This window comes from Anabrus simplex, chromosome 2 (genome assembly GCF_040414725.1).
Source record: "Anabrus simplex isolate iqAnaSimp1 chromosome 2, ASM4041472v1, whole genome shotgun sequence".
NCBI classification, from domain to species: domain Eukaryota; kingdom Metazoa; phylum Arthropoda; class Insecta; order Orthoptera; family Tettigoniidae; genus Anabrus; species Anabrus simplex.
Genome location: NC_090266.1, coordinates 274,361,134 through 274,377,066, shown reverse-complemented (window position 1 = coordinate 274,377,066; position 15,933 = coordinate 274,361,134). Strand labels below are relative to the sequence as shown.

General features: G+C 39.6%; 1 protein-coding gene across 1 annotated transcript in view; it reads right to left on the bottom strand.

The window, feature by feature from the left end:
• Positions 1–15,933, bottom strand: part of LOC136863511 (lutropin-choriogonadotropic hormone receptor-like) — a 132,775-nt gene that overhangs the window by 48,165 nt on the left and 68,677 nt on the right. The window contains exon 5 of the mRNA XM_068225976.1: positions 5,470–5,698. Within this exon, the coding sequence (XP_068082077.1) occupies positions 5,470–5,698 (229 nt within the window). The remainder of the gene's footprint in view (positions 1–5,469; positions 5,699–15,933) is intronic.

The following is a 15,933-nucleotide window of genomic DNA, read 5'->3' as shown; positions in this document are numbered from 1 at the left end:
AACATTCCATGCTAATCTTATTACACTATGAAGAAATTTCATCCTTTTTTTTCTATTTGCTTTACGTCGCACAGACGCAGATAGGTCTTATGGCGACGATGGGATAGGAAGGCTTACGAGTGGGAAGGAAGCGGCCGTGGCCTTAATTAACGTACAACCCCAGCATTTGCCTGGTGTGAAAATGGGAAACCACGGAAAAACATTTTCAGGGCTGCCGACATTGGGATGCGAACCCACTATCTCCCGGATGCAAGCTCACAGCTGCGCGACTCTAACCGCACGGCCAACTCGCCCGGTAATTTCATCCCTGGCTTTCCACTATATTTCACCATTCAGGTTTAATTTCATCTGGTTTTGTTGCTTTATGACAATGGAGGTTTTTTACCATTCTTTCCACTTCATGAAGCGTAATTTCACCAACATCATTGTCCTCCTCCCCATGAGGTCGGTTATCGTGACGTCCTTTGATGTTGAGAAGATTTTTCAAAACATTCCTTTCACCTGTGCAGTAATTCCCTGGGATCTGCCATGTGTTCGCCTGATTTACCCAAAAAACTGTTGATTTCATTTTTCATTCCCTTTCTAATATTCTTTAATACTGCCAACAATGATTTCCTTGCCACTTGACCTAGCCATTCTACGTTCTGGGAACCATGTAATCTTGCCGAGGTGGGGAGGCTTGCGTGTCCCAATGATGCAGAGAGCCGAGCCGTAGGTGCAACCACATCGGATGGGTATCTGTCGAGAGACCAGATTAACGAATGGTTCATCGAAAGGGAGGTAGTAGCCTTTCGGAAGTTGCAAGGGCGGCAATCTAGATGATTGACTGATATGGCCTTGTAATATTACTTAACATGGCTTAGCCATGTTAACACAGTTACACGGCTGAAAGCAACGGGAAACTACAGCAGTAACTAACTCCCGAGGACATGCAGCTCTCTCTGTATGAATGATGTGCTGATGATGGCTTACTCCCGGGTAAAATATTCCAGAGGTAAAATAGTCCCCCATTCGGATCTCCGGGTGGGGACTACACGAGAGGGGGCAATCATCAGGAATATGAGTACTGACATTCTGCGAGTCGGAGCGTGGAATGTTAGAAGTTTGAATCGTTGTGGTAGGTTAGAGAATCTGAAAAGAGAGATGGATAGACTGAAGTAAGATATAGTTGGTATATGTGAAGTACGTTGGCAGGAAGAGCAGGATTTTTGGTCAGGCGACTACAGAATTATCAACACAAAATCAAACAGGGGAAATGCAGGAGCTGGTTTTATAATGAATAAGAAAATCGGGCAGCGGTAAGCTACTACGACCAGCATAGTGAAAGGATTATTGTTGTCAAGATACACACCAAGCCAATGCCTACCACAGTAGTGCAGGTCTATATGGCTACTCGTTCAGCGGATGATGAAGAAATCGAAAGAATATACGAATAGATAGAAGATTTAATAAAATATGTGAAAGGCGACGAAAATCTAATTGTGATGGGAGACTGAAATGCAGTGCTAGGCCAAAGAAGAGAAGGTAGCATAATAGGAGAAATCAGATTGGGACAAAGGAATGAAAGATGAAGCCGGCTGGTTGAATTCTGCAACGATCATAATTCGGTCCTTGCTAACACTTGGTTCAAACACCACAAACGACGGCTGTGCACATGGAAGAGACCTGGAGACACTGGAAGGTATCAAATAGACTTTGTTATGATTAGGCAGAGATTCAGAAACAGGGTGTTGGATTGCAAGACTTTCCCAGGAGCAGATGTGGACTCCGACCACAACCTGTTGGTCATGGAATGCCATCTAAAATTGAAGAAATTGTAGAGAGGAAGGAATATAAGGAGATGGGATCTAGACAAGTTGAAAGAAAAGTGTGTGAGGGATTGTTTCAAGGAACATGTAACACAAGGACTAAATGAGCAGGCTGAAGGAAACGCAGTAGAGGAAGAATGAGATCAGTAAGGCTTCTGAAGAAAAGTTAGGAAGAAAGGAAAGATGAACTAAGGAACAGTGGATAACTCAAGAGTTACTAGACCTGATGGAAGAACGACGAAAGTAGAAGAATGTTAAAAATTAGGAGAGAAGAAAAGAATACAGGCGAATAAAGAATGAAGAAGATAGAAAGTGCAGGACACCTAAGTAAGAATGGCTGAAAGAGAAGTGCAAGGATGTTGAAGGTTTTATGGGCGTGGCTGCATACAGGAAAACCAAGGAAACCTTAGGAGAAAGGAAAACTAGGTGTATTAATATTAAAAGGCCAGGTGGAAAACCACTTCTAGGGAAAGAAGGCAAGTCAGAAAGATGGCAGGAACATATCCACCAGTTGTATCAAGGTGAAGAAGTATATGATAAGGTTCTGGGAATAAGAAGAGGCTGTTGATGTTGATGATATAGTAGACCCAATTTTGAGGCCAGTATTTGGCAGAGCTTTGAGGCACCTAATTAGGAATAAGGCACAACGAATTGATGACATACCCTCAAAATTACTGGCTGCCTTAGGAGAAACCAGCATGGAGAGGTTATTTTCGTTTAGTGTGTAAGATGTATGATACAGGAGAAGTGCCATCCGATTTTCGGCAGAATGTTGTTATACCTATTCCTAAGAAAGCCGGTTCTGACAAGTGAGAAAACTAACGCACCATTAGTTTAGTATATCACGCCTGCAAAATGTTAACATGTATTATTTACAGAAGAATGGGAAGACTAGTTGAAACTGAGTGGGAACACGTGAAGCAAATCTGACTTTACGTCTGATCTTAGAGGACCGAATTAAGGAAGACAAGCCCACGTACGCGGCTTTCATAGATCTAGAAAAGGCATTCGATAATATTGATTGGACCAAGCTGTTTGAGATTCAAAAGTTGATCGGGATCAGATACCGAGAAAGGAGAATTATCTACAATCTATACAAAATCAATTTGCGGTGGTAAGAATCGCGGGCTTTGGAAAAATGGCAGCAATCCAGAAAGTAGTGAGGCAAGGCTGCAGTTTGTCCCCTTTCCTTTTCAATGTCTAGATAGAACAGGCGATAGAGGAAACCGAAGAGGAATTTGGAAAAGGAATCAAAGTCCAAGGAGGGGAAATCAAAACCTTGAGATTTGCCGATGATATTGTTATTTTATCTGAGACTGCAAAAGATCTAGAGAAATTGCTGAATGGTATGGACAGAGTCTTGGGGAAGGAATACAAGATGAAAGTAAATAAGTCCAAAACAAAAGTAATGGAGTGCAGTCGAACAAAGTCAGGTGATGCAAGAAATATTAGACTAGGAAATGAAGTTTTAAAGAAAGTAGATGAATATTGTTACTTGGGTAGTAAAATAACTAATGATGGTAGAAGTAAGGAGGGCATAAAATGCAGACTAGCCCAATCAAGGAAGGCCTTTCTTAAGAAAAGAAATGTGTTCACTTCGAACATTGATATCGGAATTAGAAAGATGTTTTTGAAGACTTTCATCTGGAGCGTGGCATTGTATGAAAGTGAAACATGGACGATAACTAGCTCAGAAAGAAAGAGAATAGAAGCTTTCGATATGTGGTGTTACAGAAAAATGCTAAAGGTGAGATGGGTAGATGGAATCACGAATTAAAAGATACTGAATCGAATTGGTGAGAGGAAATCGATTTGGCTAAATTTGACCAGAAGAAGAGATAGAATGATAGAGCACATCTTACGACACCCAGGACTTTTTTTTTTGCTATTTGCTTCTCGTCGCACCGACACAGATAGGTCTTATGGCGACGATGGGACAGGAAAGGCCTAGGAATGGGAAGGAAGCGGCCGTGGCCGTAAATAAGGTACAGCCCCAGCATTTGCCTGGTGTGAAAATGGGAAACCACGGAAGACCATCTTCAGGGCTGCCGACAGTCGGATTCGAACCCACTATCTCCCTGATGCGAGCTCACAGCTGAAAGCCCAGGACTTGTACAGTTGGTTTTTGAGGAAAGTGTAGGTGGTAAGAACGGTAGGGGTAGACCAAGATACGAATATGACAAGTAGCTTAGAGATGTAGGGTGTAGTAGTTATGTAGAAATGAAAAGGTTAGCACAGGATAGGGTGGCATGGAGAGCTGTATCAAATCAGTATATGGACTGATGACTCAAACAACAACAACAACAACAACCGAGATATTCCCACCACTTCTTGTTGGATTCGTCAATTGTTTGTTTCGCTCTGTTTCTTTCATCTACGTACAATTTTTTGTCTGCATCATTTTTCTTTTGGAGCCATTTATGATGCACCTTTACAAGCTGCCCTCACTTCATCATTCCGCTAGGATGTTCGCCTTTTACCATAAATACTGGCAGTTGTTCGCAGGTATTCCCTTGCTGGTTCTACTATAGCACCCCTGTATTCCACCCATTCTCTTTCTAAATCCTAAACCTTTTTACTGTCTATTGTTTGGAACTTATCACTTATTATATTCATGTAGTTCTGTCTAATTTCTTCATCTTGGACAACGATGTCACTCTGTGCTTGTTAACTTCATCCTCATTTGCACCCTCACTCGGTGAACACACTTAGACAATTCTCTTCCTAATTTCTCCAACAGAAACTGTGTTGTGTGGAATATTATTTATGATGAACAGTCCTACCCCACACTTTGCCCTTTTTTAACATCTGTTGAGGATACTTTATTATCTCCTATCACTTCCCCGCTATCAATCCTTACTCCTAACACATGCAAATGCATCCTCTTTGCTGACTCAGCCGGCTTTACTTTCTTTCTTCCATAAGGCCCATTAATATTGATAGCTCCCGATCGAATTTCACTTCGTACGCCAAGTAGTTTCCATTGAGTCCCTCGCTTGTTAAATGGAAGTGGTACTCGTTACTCCCATAGGTCCGAGGCTTGATTCAAATGCTCTGAGCTCGGTCAATTTTGTGAAGGAGGATGCTACTCTACTTAAACCTGGTCTCAGTAACGATCTCTCCTCTAATGGGTTAGCGACCACCAGTGGATTTTATAATCCTGGTCGCCTGACTCACAACAGAATATGTCCGGGATGCCGAATTCCATTCCAAAGCAATTGGTATCCCGACTCTCAGCCGTTACCCATGGTTGACGGACTAGGACGTGATTACAATACCGGTATCCCAAACCATGAACCATTATTATAATGCCCCTAAATTTATGAAACCCGATCTGGGAAAACAAGAATAACATCCGAAAGGATTCATTGTGCTGACCACATGACACCTCATATTCTTCAGGCCTTCGCTTGGTAGTCCATGGCCCTTCTGAGCTGTCGCGCCCTGGGTTTTGGGACAATTTGTGAAATGTACCTAATTTGCTATGCTAATTATTATTCTTATTATTCTTATTCTTATTCTTATTATTATTATTATTGTTATTATTATTATTATTATTATTATTATTATTATTATTGTTATTATTATTATTATTATTATTATTAAGAAACCCCTGATCAAGTGAAGGAACAGAAGAAAATCATAGTTTTTTTATATTTACCCAGTCTTGGAGTAGCTGCTGATGCCCAGTAAAGGTAGAGCGGCCATACTGAGGGAGTAGAGCCACCCTACTGCCATGACCCTTACTGCCATGTTGAGACGCAGCCTTTTGTCCAGGTGGAGAGCGTGAGTGATGGCGTACCATCGTTCACTGGTGATCACCGTAAGCGTGTAGATGGACAGTTCACAGGCGAACACCGTGAGAAATCCTGACACGTGGCAACCAGGACCTGCAATTTAAAGACATAACATTTACAGCCAGATCTGATAACCTGAAATATATTCATTAATAATTACATTCTACCTCGTGTAGTGATCTTACTCAAATAACCATTTACAGGACCTATTTATATGGACAAAAATTTAGAAGTTCCTGAAATATGGGTCTAATATTTTAAATTAGGAGCTATTAAAATTTTCCCTAATATTTTCCTGTAGATAGTTAGTGAACACTAGTTACTTAAATGAATTATCTGCATAACAATGTAATGACAATTAATATTTAATACTTCTTTTAGTTTGCACCATGTCAACGTGTTAGAAGTATTTGGAGGCGGTTCTCGTAAACCTACAAATACAGATGTAGTGAGAACATTTATCTTTATAGTTAGAACCAGTGCATCTTTTGTGGCGGTACACAACGGTACGACAACAAAAAACGAAAAAAAAAATGAATTTAATATTATTCGGACTCTTCCTATCACATTTCGTATTAAGTGATAAGGTACATTATGGCTTAAATTCAAGTTTGTTTTTCTACTTTTGTTACGTTTCTAATCATATAATGCGTATGAGCTTATGTTTGAAGTTTCTGTAAATGATGTTCTAAAATTATTATTATTCTTGTCCTCTTAAGGGGACCGATGACTGAAATTTCGTGATTTCCTTACAATGATTTTTGGAATTATTGTTAAAAACACCTCATCTTCTTTTCTACTGCTTTTCCCACACCTGCGGGGTCACGGATGCGAACTGTGTCGCACATGTGGATTTGGCCCTGTTTTACGGGAGGATGCCCTTCCTGACGCCAACCCTATATGGAGGGATGTAATCACTATTGCGTGTTTCTGTGCTGGTTGGTAATGTAGTGTGTTGTGTTGTGTGGATATTAAGAAAACAGTGTTGGGACAAACACAAACACCCAGTCCCCGGGGCAGAAGAATTAATTAGAGACGATTCAAATCCCCAACCCGGCCGCAAATCGAACCCGGGACCCTCTGAACCGAAGGCCTCAATGCTGACCATTCAGCCAATCAGTCGGATCATTGTTAAAAAACACCAATCCTTCTATTATCAGAAAATGGCAGAATGTTTGAAGTTCTGGCAATTTTAAAGACTGTACGGACAGTTTAATGGGCTGCCGTGTTTGACACGCCCACCTCACACTGATGGCACTTTATCACATACTAGCAAGATACCCGTGCTTCGCTACGGTATTATATAAAAATTTATAATTGAATGCTTATTGTTTTATATATAATCCGCCGAAATTCGCGATCTGAATCTTTTCCTGAGAGAATCCGCCAAATTTCGCGATCTGACTGGTTTCCTAATAGATTACGGCCAGTTTCCTCCCATTTTTCAATCTTTTTTTTCCAGCAATCGATTTCGTACTTCCAGGTATTCCACCCGGTCACTTGGGCCCCTAAATCTGTACCATCTTTTCCTATAAGCATTTTTAATATGTTTCAAATCCTTCAGGAGATCCGGCGTTTTGTCCTCTTGGGTGCCTTGGCGGTACTGAACCCGCAGCCGGACTGCATTCTCAGTCATTACCCGTCCAGAACCCGTTTCCAGCGAGGCCCGCACATTTGACGACGGTTCAGAACATTATTATTATTATTATTATTATTATTATTATTATTATTATTATTATTATTATTATTATTATTATTATTATTATTATTATTATTATTGATGTTCTGGACTCCACAGCAAGATGCAAGACCGCTGCTTGGCGGTAAATTACATCTGCTGCCATTGTCATTGTTGACAATGTGACCAGCACCATTGTCGCGCGTAGGCAAGTGTGCGGTATTTCTGGCGATACGAATGACATACTTTCGTACATTATTGACCTTATTATGGAGGTGAACAATTTGACGGTCAATCTCATTCCTATCATTTATTTCAAATGTGTTCAAATTTTTATTTATATGCCAGGAGAATCTACTGTAATCTAAGAACGTTCTCCGAAGAAAAATATGGCTGTTGAAAACGAACCCCAGGGAAGATTAAAAATGATCGGTTTATGATCAGAATAAGTACATCGAAAATCTACAGCCTGTTTCCAGTCATTCGACAGGGTCAGGAATGGAATGAATAAAGCCCCATCTAGCGGCGACAATAGGAATTATGCCGGCTGCCGAAGTACTCCTCTGGGGCAATGATCGATGAATGACAAATGAAATGAAATATTGGACAGTGTTGCTGGAATGAATGATGACAGGGAAAACCGGAGTATCCGGAGAAAACTCTGTCCCGCCTCCGTTTTGTCCAGCACGAATGTCACATGAAGTGACCGGGATTTGAACCACGCAACCCAGCTGTGAGAGGCCGGCGCGCTGCCGCCTGGGCAACGGAGGCTCCTTATAAGTACATTATGAAGAGTAAAATCAATTGGTCTCACCTCCTTTTACACCCCAACGCCGTTAAGTATATTTACACCCCCCCCCCAAAAAAAATTAAAAGAAGGTGTGTTTCTTTATGTTTAAAGGAGATTCCAAACACCAGTGTTCAAGTCTATTACCTTCAGTTTTGAGATATAAGTATCCCCATAAAAAATGCACTTTTTTCACTTCCTTTCACACTCCTCCCTCCTAAGTGAATTTACCGGCAAAAAATACGTGTTTCATTAATAGTAAAGGATCTTCTAAATACCAATTATCACTACTCTAACTTCTTCGGTTTTTGATTTATGTGTCCTCATGAAAGGAATTCAACTCCTTTTCACTCCTGCCCCCCAAGATTGTTCCCCCCCAAAACGCGTTTTTCTTTGTTTTTAAAGGAGATCCAAATACCAATTTTCACGTCTGTAACAACTTTAGTTTTCATTAGATGTATGTATTCTCATAAAATTAAGTCAATTAATTTTTCAATTCTTTCACCCCCCCCCTCCCTTCACTGGATTTTCCGAGGTCTTTCTTTTCTTTTAAAGCAGATTCCAAATATCAAATTTCACGTCTGTAACATCTTCATTTTTGAGATATCAGTAGCCTAATTAAAAGAATTCAACACCATTTACAGTCACTTTTACCGCCGCCCCTTCCTCCCAAGTTGTATTTCCGAAAACTAAAAATACACGTTTCTTTATTTTTAATAGAGATAAAAAATACCATTTTTTACTTCTGTAACTTCTTAAGTTTTTTGAGATATACTGTAGAAATTCTCATTTTGAAATTTCACCCCTTTTTAATTCCCCTTAAGTGGAGTTTCCAAAAACAAATCACCTATGTTCCTTTACATTTACAGGAGATTCCAAACACCCACTTTTTACGTCTGTAATATTTTACGTTTCTCAGATATTCTGTAGATATAGTCTTTCAATAAAATCACCCCAACTTGTCACTCCTGTTTAACCGCCATTAATTGGATTTTCCAAAAACAAAAAATACGTGCTTCTTTATTTTTAAAGGAGATCCCATATACAAATTTTCAATTCTGTAATATCTTCAGTTTCTGAAATATATGTATCCTCATTAAAGGCATTCAACTCATTATTCACCCTTTTACACCCCTCCTATTGGCATTTACAGAAAACAGAAAATACGTGTTCCTTTATTCTTAAAGGAGATTCTAAATGCCAATTTTTACATCTGTAAACTTTTAAAGTTTTAAGATGTAGGCACACTCATTTTAAAAATTCACCCCCTGTTCAGCCCCCCCATTAATTGGATTTTCCAAAAACAAAAAAATCAGTGTTTCTTTATTTTTAAAGGAGATCCCAAACACCAATTTTCAGGTCTGTAATATCTTCAGGTTCTGAAATATAAGTACCGGTATCCTGATTAAAGGCATTCAACCCATTTTTCACCCTTTTCCACCCTTCCAATTGGGATTTTCAGAAAACAAAAAAAATACGTGTCTCTTTATTTTAAAATGAGATTCTAAATACCAATTTCTACACCCATAAACTTTAAAAGTTTTGAGATATAGATACACTCATTTTAAAAATTCACCCCCTTTTCATCCCCCATTAATTGGATTTTCCAAAAACAAAAAATACGTGTATTTGTAAAGGAGATCCCAAACACCAATTTTCAGGTCTGTAATATCTTCAGTTTCTCAGATATAAGTATCCTCATTAAAGGCATTCAACCATTTTTTCACCCTTTTTCACCCCCGCTAATGGGATTTTCCGAAACCAAAAAATACGTGTTTCTTTATTTTTAATGAAGATTCTGAATACCAATTTTTACATCTGTAAACTTTAAAAGTTTTGAGATATAGATGCACTCATTTTAAAAATTCACCCCCCTTTTCACCCTCCCATTAATTGGATTTTCCAAAAACAAAAAATTACGTGTTTCTTTATTTTTAAAAGAGATCAAAAGTACCAATTTTCAGGTCTGTAATATCTGCAGTTTCTGAGATATAAGTACCGGTATCCTGATTAAAGGCATTCAACCCTTTTTTCACCCTTTTTCACCCCAGCTATTGGGATTTTCTGAAAACAAAAAAAATACGTGTTTCCTTATTCTTAAAGAAGATTCTAAATACCAATATTCACATCTGTAAACTTTAAAAGTTTTGAGATATAGATGCACTCATTTTAAAAATTCACCCCCCTTTTTACCCTCCCATTAATTGGATTTTCAAAAAACAAAAATACGTGTTTCTTTATTTTTAAAGGAGATCCCAAACACCAATTTTCAGGTCTATAATAACTTCAGTTTCTGAGATATAAGTATCCTCATTAAAGGCATTCAACCCATTTTTCACCCCTTTTCATCCCTCCTATTGGGATTTTTCGAAAACAAAAAAAATACGTTTTTCTTTATTTTTAATGAAGATTCTAAGTACCAATATTTACATCTGTAAACTTTAAAAGTTTTGAAATATAGATGCACTCATTTAAAAAATTCTCCTCCCTTTTTACCCTCCCATAAATTGGATATTCCAAAAACAAAAAATACGTGTTTCTTTATTTTTAAAGGAGATCAAAAGTACCAATTTTCAGGTCTGTAATATCTTCAGTTTCTGAGATATAAGTACCGGTATCCTGATTAAAGGCATTCAACCCCTTTTTCACCGTTTTTCACCCCTCCTAATGGGATTTTCTGTAAACAAAAAATACGTGTTTCCTTATTTTTAAAGAAGATTCTAAATACCAATTTTTACGTCTGTAAACTTTTAAAGTTTTGAGATATAGATGCACTCATTTTAAAATTTCACCCCCCTTTTCCCCCCCTTAGCGACAGAATATCCAAAAATCCTCTCTTAGCGAGCACCTACATCTTAATATGAACATATCCCCAAAATTTCATTTCTTTAAGTCCAGTAGTTTTGGCTCGGCGATGATGAATCAGTCAGTCGGTCAGTCAGTCAGTAAGTCAGGACAAGTTATTTTATATATATAGATTTTGTTACTATTTTGCCTTTTCAATTTGAATTTGGCTTCATGGTTTGACAAATGACAGTGACATGGTGTCAGCGCTTTACGATGTTCCACTGTTCACCCCATAATCTTTAAAAAATAATAGGTGCATTCAAAACTTCAGATGCCTTTTTCTCACCTTTCATTCTTTCAACGCTTTGCGTTCTGCGTGCTGCAGTTCTTGTTTGATTGATATGAAACTTTCTGCAGTTACAGTGATATCTTTAACTAACAAAACATACCTGTAAATAATTTTATTTTGTTGATTGGAAGCAACGTTACATGCATTTGCTTACGACAGTATATTATTTTTTTATACAGAAATTAGCAAACCAGAAATTCAAAAATTTCTAGTCTGATACATATTTGAAGAGAAATAGGCTACATTTTTTTAACTAAGTTGTGTTTATATATGTAAACGCCATTATCATATTTTGAAGTCATAGAAACCACGATTGTTTCTCAGGGAACTTTTTTCAATAACTCACAAGTAAATAGTCCGAATCGCTGACTGAATGGTCAGCGTACTGGCCTTCGGTTCAGAGGGTCCCGGGTTCGATTCGCGGCCGGGTGGGGGATTTTAACCTTAATTGGTTAATTCCAATGGCTCGGGGACTGGGTGTGTGTGGCGTATTCAACATTATAAATCATCCTAGGTAGGGCCCTCATCTTCACAGACATGCAGATCGCCTAATAGGCCGTCTACTAGAAAAAGACCTGCACCAGGCCTCTCCGGAGGCCATACGCCATTATTACAAGTAAATATCAAAAAATAATAATTGAAGGAGATTGAATCAACCCACTGCTTTGAATCGTGGTATAATAGGTAATATTTATGAATGTGCTCGCAAAATTTCGTGCGGATATCTGAAAAACAGTAGAAGTAGAAAATATCAGTCCTCGGCTCCCTTAACCATTTCGTGTCGTCATTTCGGAGTTGAAAGGAAATATTTCATCTTGTTCTTTCTTGTCGTTCCACATTTTTTGGCTACTGGGATACAATAAAGTAGGGGGTGGTTTTCTCACCCTTCAGTAAACTGTTCTTTTCAAGGACAATACCCGGATTTCACTAAGTGCCGTTAATACCAACGTAGCAGCAAACAAGTAGTACATAGCTAACCATCATAGTTAATCTGGGGTAAATGTATGTTTAAATTAACTGCATTCGTTCCTTTTTATACAGTATAATTCGAAAAGCGCAAAATACTTCATTTGTACCGCCAAGGCAAGTGAGTTTATGGTTGTTTAGTCGGAGCAAAGGCTGCACGTGGTTCACAAGTGAAATTAATACAATAAGTAATTATTTTGTGTCGGTGCGAAATAAAAGAAAGCATGACGATGCTTTTGAAGTAACTCTTGAACCTGCAAACAGCGAATCAAATGAATGTGAAGAGAACATCACAAGTACCGGTTGTGTTACTGCAGTTCAAGAGGAAACAATTCTGACGATGTTGAGCCCGATTTTTGAACACTAATTCAGAACAATGACTTATTTCAGAGAAAAGAGTGGCTTCATGCCAAAAATAAAATGCTAGGTTGTATGGTTTGCCGAAATGTAACAAATTTAGGACTAGGAAAACAGATGGGAGAGATTATTTCTTCAGAGTGGTCAGTGGTAAAATCAGAACAATTTTGAGGTCTTAAAAATAATTAATATCTTTAAGGAAAAACTTACAACCATAAAGAAAGTGCAGCCCACAGAGCAGCTTCGAAAAACAAACTAAACACGTAGCTTCGGGACAAATGTACCTGAAAGCCCTGTCTCTTAAAAAATATGTTACTGCTAAGGTGTTTCGAACGGCTTATAAAGTGGCAAAAAAGCACCAATTGTTCAACAACTTTGAAAATGAAATAAACCTTCACGAGCTTAGTGGTGTAGATATCAGCCGCATTCTTCATTCCACCAATGCCTGCATTAATACAATTAACCACATTGGAAATGAAGTCAGGAAAACTATACTCAGTCAATTCCTCCTTTGCAGTAACAACATTTTCTGTACTGTGGAAGATTCAACCACTGCTCGTATCAAAACGCTATAATAATTTGTGTTCGTGTGGTATTACCTGAATTGTCTGCTCCGGTGAATCTGATGTGATGTAACTGCCAAAGGGAATTGTCTGTTCATTAATGAGTCGACTTGAAAGCCTGGGAATGGGAGATGAATATTTAAAGGATTACTTTCTGTCTGTAACTTGTGATGGAGCTGCAGTGATTGTTGGTGGCGTAGTGGTGTTAGAAAAATACTACAAGACAGATTTCATAAATTTATTGTGCAACATTATGCCAGTCATCGTTTGAATTTCCCGTTGAAATGAAATGGCATATGGTTTTCAGTGCCGGGATGTGTCCGAGGACTTCGGCTCACCAGGTGCAGGTCTTTTGATTTGCCTCCCGCAGGCGACGTGCGCGTCGTGATGAGGATGAAATGATGATGAAGACGTCACATACACCTAGTCCCCGTGCCAGGATAGTTAAACAATTATGGTTAAAATTCCAGACCCTGCCGGGAATCGAACCCGGGAACCCTGTGACCAAAGGCCAGCACGCTAACCATTTAGTCATGGAGCCGGAAAATTTTCCGTTAATGATACAGTAAGTAGTATGGCTGCAGTGGACAAACTATATGTAATATACCATGCTTCAACAAAAAACGCAGGGCAACTGCAGGAGTATGGAGCGATATTACATTTGCAGCTCTGAAAATAGGAAGGGTCTTGAGTACACGATGGATAGCGTCAAGCTTCTGTACAGTCCATGCAGAGTGAGAAGATTACCCATCACTAGCTTGTCATTGCAACAAGCACAGAAGGATGCTGCAAGAAGCAGAACAGAGCGTTATCCTTAGGAGGGCCCGTGGAAGAAAATTACTTCCTGACATTTTATTTTGGATTTGGAGCTAATGTGTGATGACCTTGAATAGCTGAGTAATTTAAGTTTAGAAATGCAGGAAATAAATATAAACTTGTAGAAGCTGCCAAGAAGATAAGGAGCAAAATTAGAGTGTTTGAAATAAGAATTTTTCATGCTGGTCCGTATTATAGAGTCTCTCCAAAACGAACAGAACATGATGTTCAATGGGATTGAACTTCACAATGAAACAAACAAGAAGCACAGCTCTTCGGTGAATCCAGATACCTTTAATCGGTGCCTAAATACATTCATAGAAAGAAGGCTCCTTGAGGGGGCAGATCTGATTTGCCTGATTATGCTGAAGTATACAATTCTTATTACTGGCCAGAAAAGACAGAAAGGAAAGGCAACTTTAGGAGAAGCAAACATTAGAAAGCTGGCTCAAAAGTTTCGAGTAAATGAAAGAGAGGCTGTTCTTGGAATTGCTGGACGGACTGCTTCCTCTCTCAAACACATTGAGCACCACTGTTATATTTTCCCTTGAACGCAAAAGAGTGTTTTCAGTGTTTTCGCAGATAAACCTGATACTGGGACCATTCAGATCATCAAACTCTGCACTCATGTTTATACAAATAGTTGGACCTCTTCCCACCAGTTTCAGGCCAGAGATATATGTTGATCTGCGGCTGGGTGGCATTCCTCTTTGGATACAAACAGCAAACAGGGATCAGGAGGAGAAGAGGATACATCTGGAGATATTATGGCATAGTGAGCCGCTGCGACCACCACGCCAATGTACAATTACGGGAAGTAGCGCAAGCTAGCCGACTCCAACCTCACGTTCATCACCAAGAAAGGTCCATTCCCTCCCGACTCTCGTCACCAGGTGAAGAACAGCCTCTTTCAGATTGGTCAGTGTCCCCGCCGCTGCTATCTGGATCGTCCTGCTCGCTCATTGGAGGCCTCCAGCGTTTTGGATGTATCTCGACGGCGCGCGGAGAGTATTCGCCTTCTGGAAGACTCTGGGAGGCGTGTCCCTTCTGGAAGCATCCCACTGGCGTGGGACCAGCTATTTATGTGAGGTGCAACCTACGGGGTTCAGTTAGTTGGTGTAGTTCATCTGGTGTAGTTAGTTCAGTTTGTGGACTCAGTGATTCAACGAAGAGTGCAGTCAGTGTATTAGTGACAGCCTGGGCTGGGGTGTCATTACGTGGGAGTATCTATCTGTTGGAGCCGAGGACTCGTTTCTGTGTGCCTGTCGTCGTGTGTGAGAGTGTCTTGGACCAGCTGCTGGAAGAGGAGGTGGCCTTGACCTGTGCAGTGTGGAAGACAACACTGGGTGCCGACATGGGGCTGTGAGTGGAGTTCTCCGGATACTATCCTGAGCTGCGAGACTGACGTATGCAGCCTGTGGCCTGCGGACTGTGACGACGCCAACGCGTGTGACTGAGCAGCTGAGTGAGTGTAGTGTAAGTGATCGAAGACTCTGTGTGTGTGTCATTGTAGATAAACAATGCGAAACTAAAAGAGAGGGAGAGCGTGAACCGTGTGTGTTTTCTCTGTGCTTGTGTAAGTTGTGAGCGTGGCAATCATGTGTGTGCGTGTGTGTAAATGTGTAGTTTTAGTGCGTAGCTAATAAAGTTTAGTAATAGGACGCTACCAAGTTCTGTCTTATTTATTTACCCCGCCAACACGTAACAGTATAAAGAAAGTGTCGGAGCTCCTGTGAGATTCAGTTAATGAAGAATTTCGAGTGAGTACCGCCACTTTTTTACTTAAAAAACACTGGTTGGAACTAATGTTCTCTTACTGATAGACTTTTCGTTTAGCGCATTTTCAGACGTGGATTGATTGTGGGAGATACTATCGATTAGGCGAGAGAAGCGAGTCTCCATGATAATGTTCTTACTAAGTGAAATGATAGAGAGTTCAGAAGAGTATCCTAAGATATGTTTACCTATCCCAAGAATACTAAATACTCGTCTAACTAACAAACAAACTAACTAAAATAATTATAT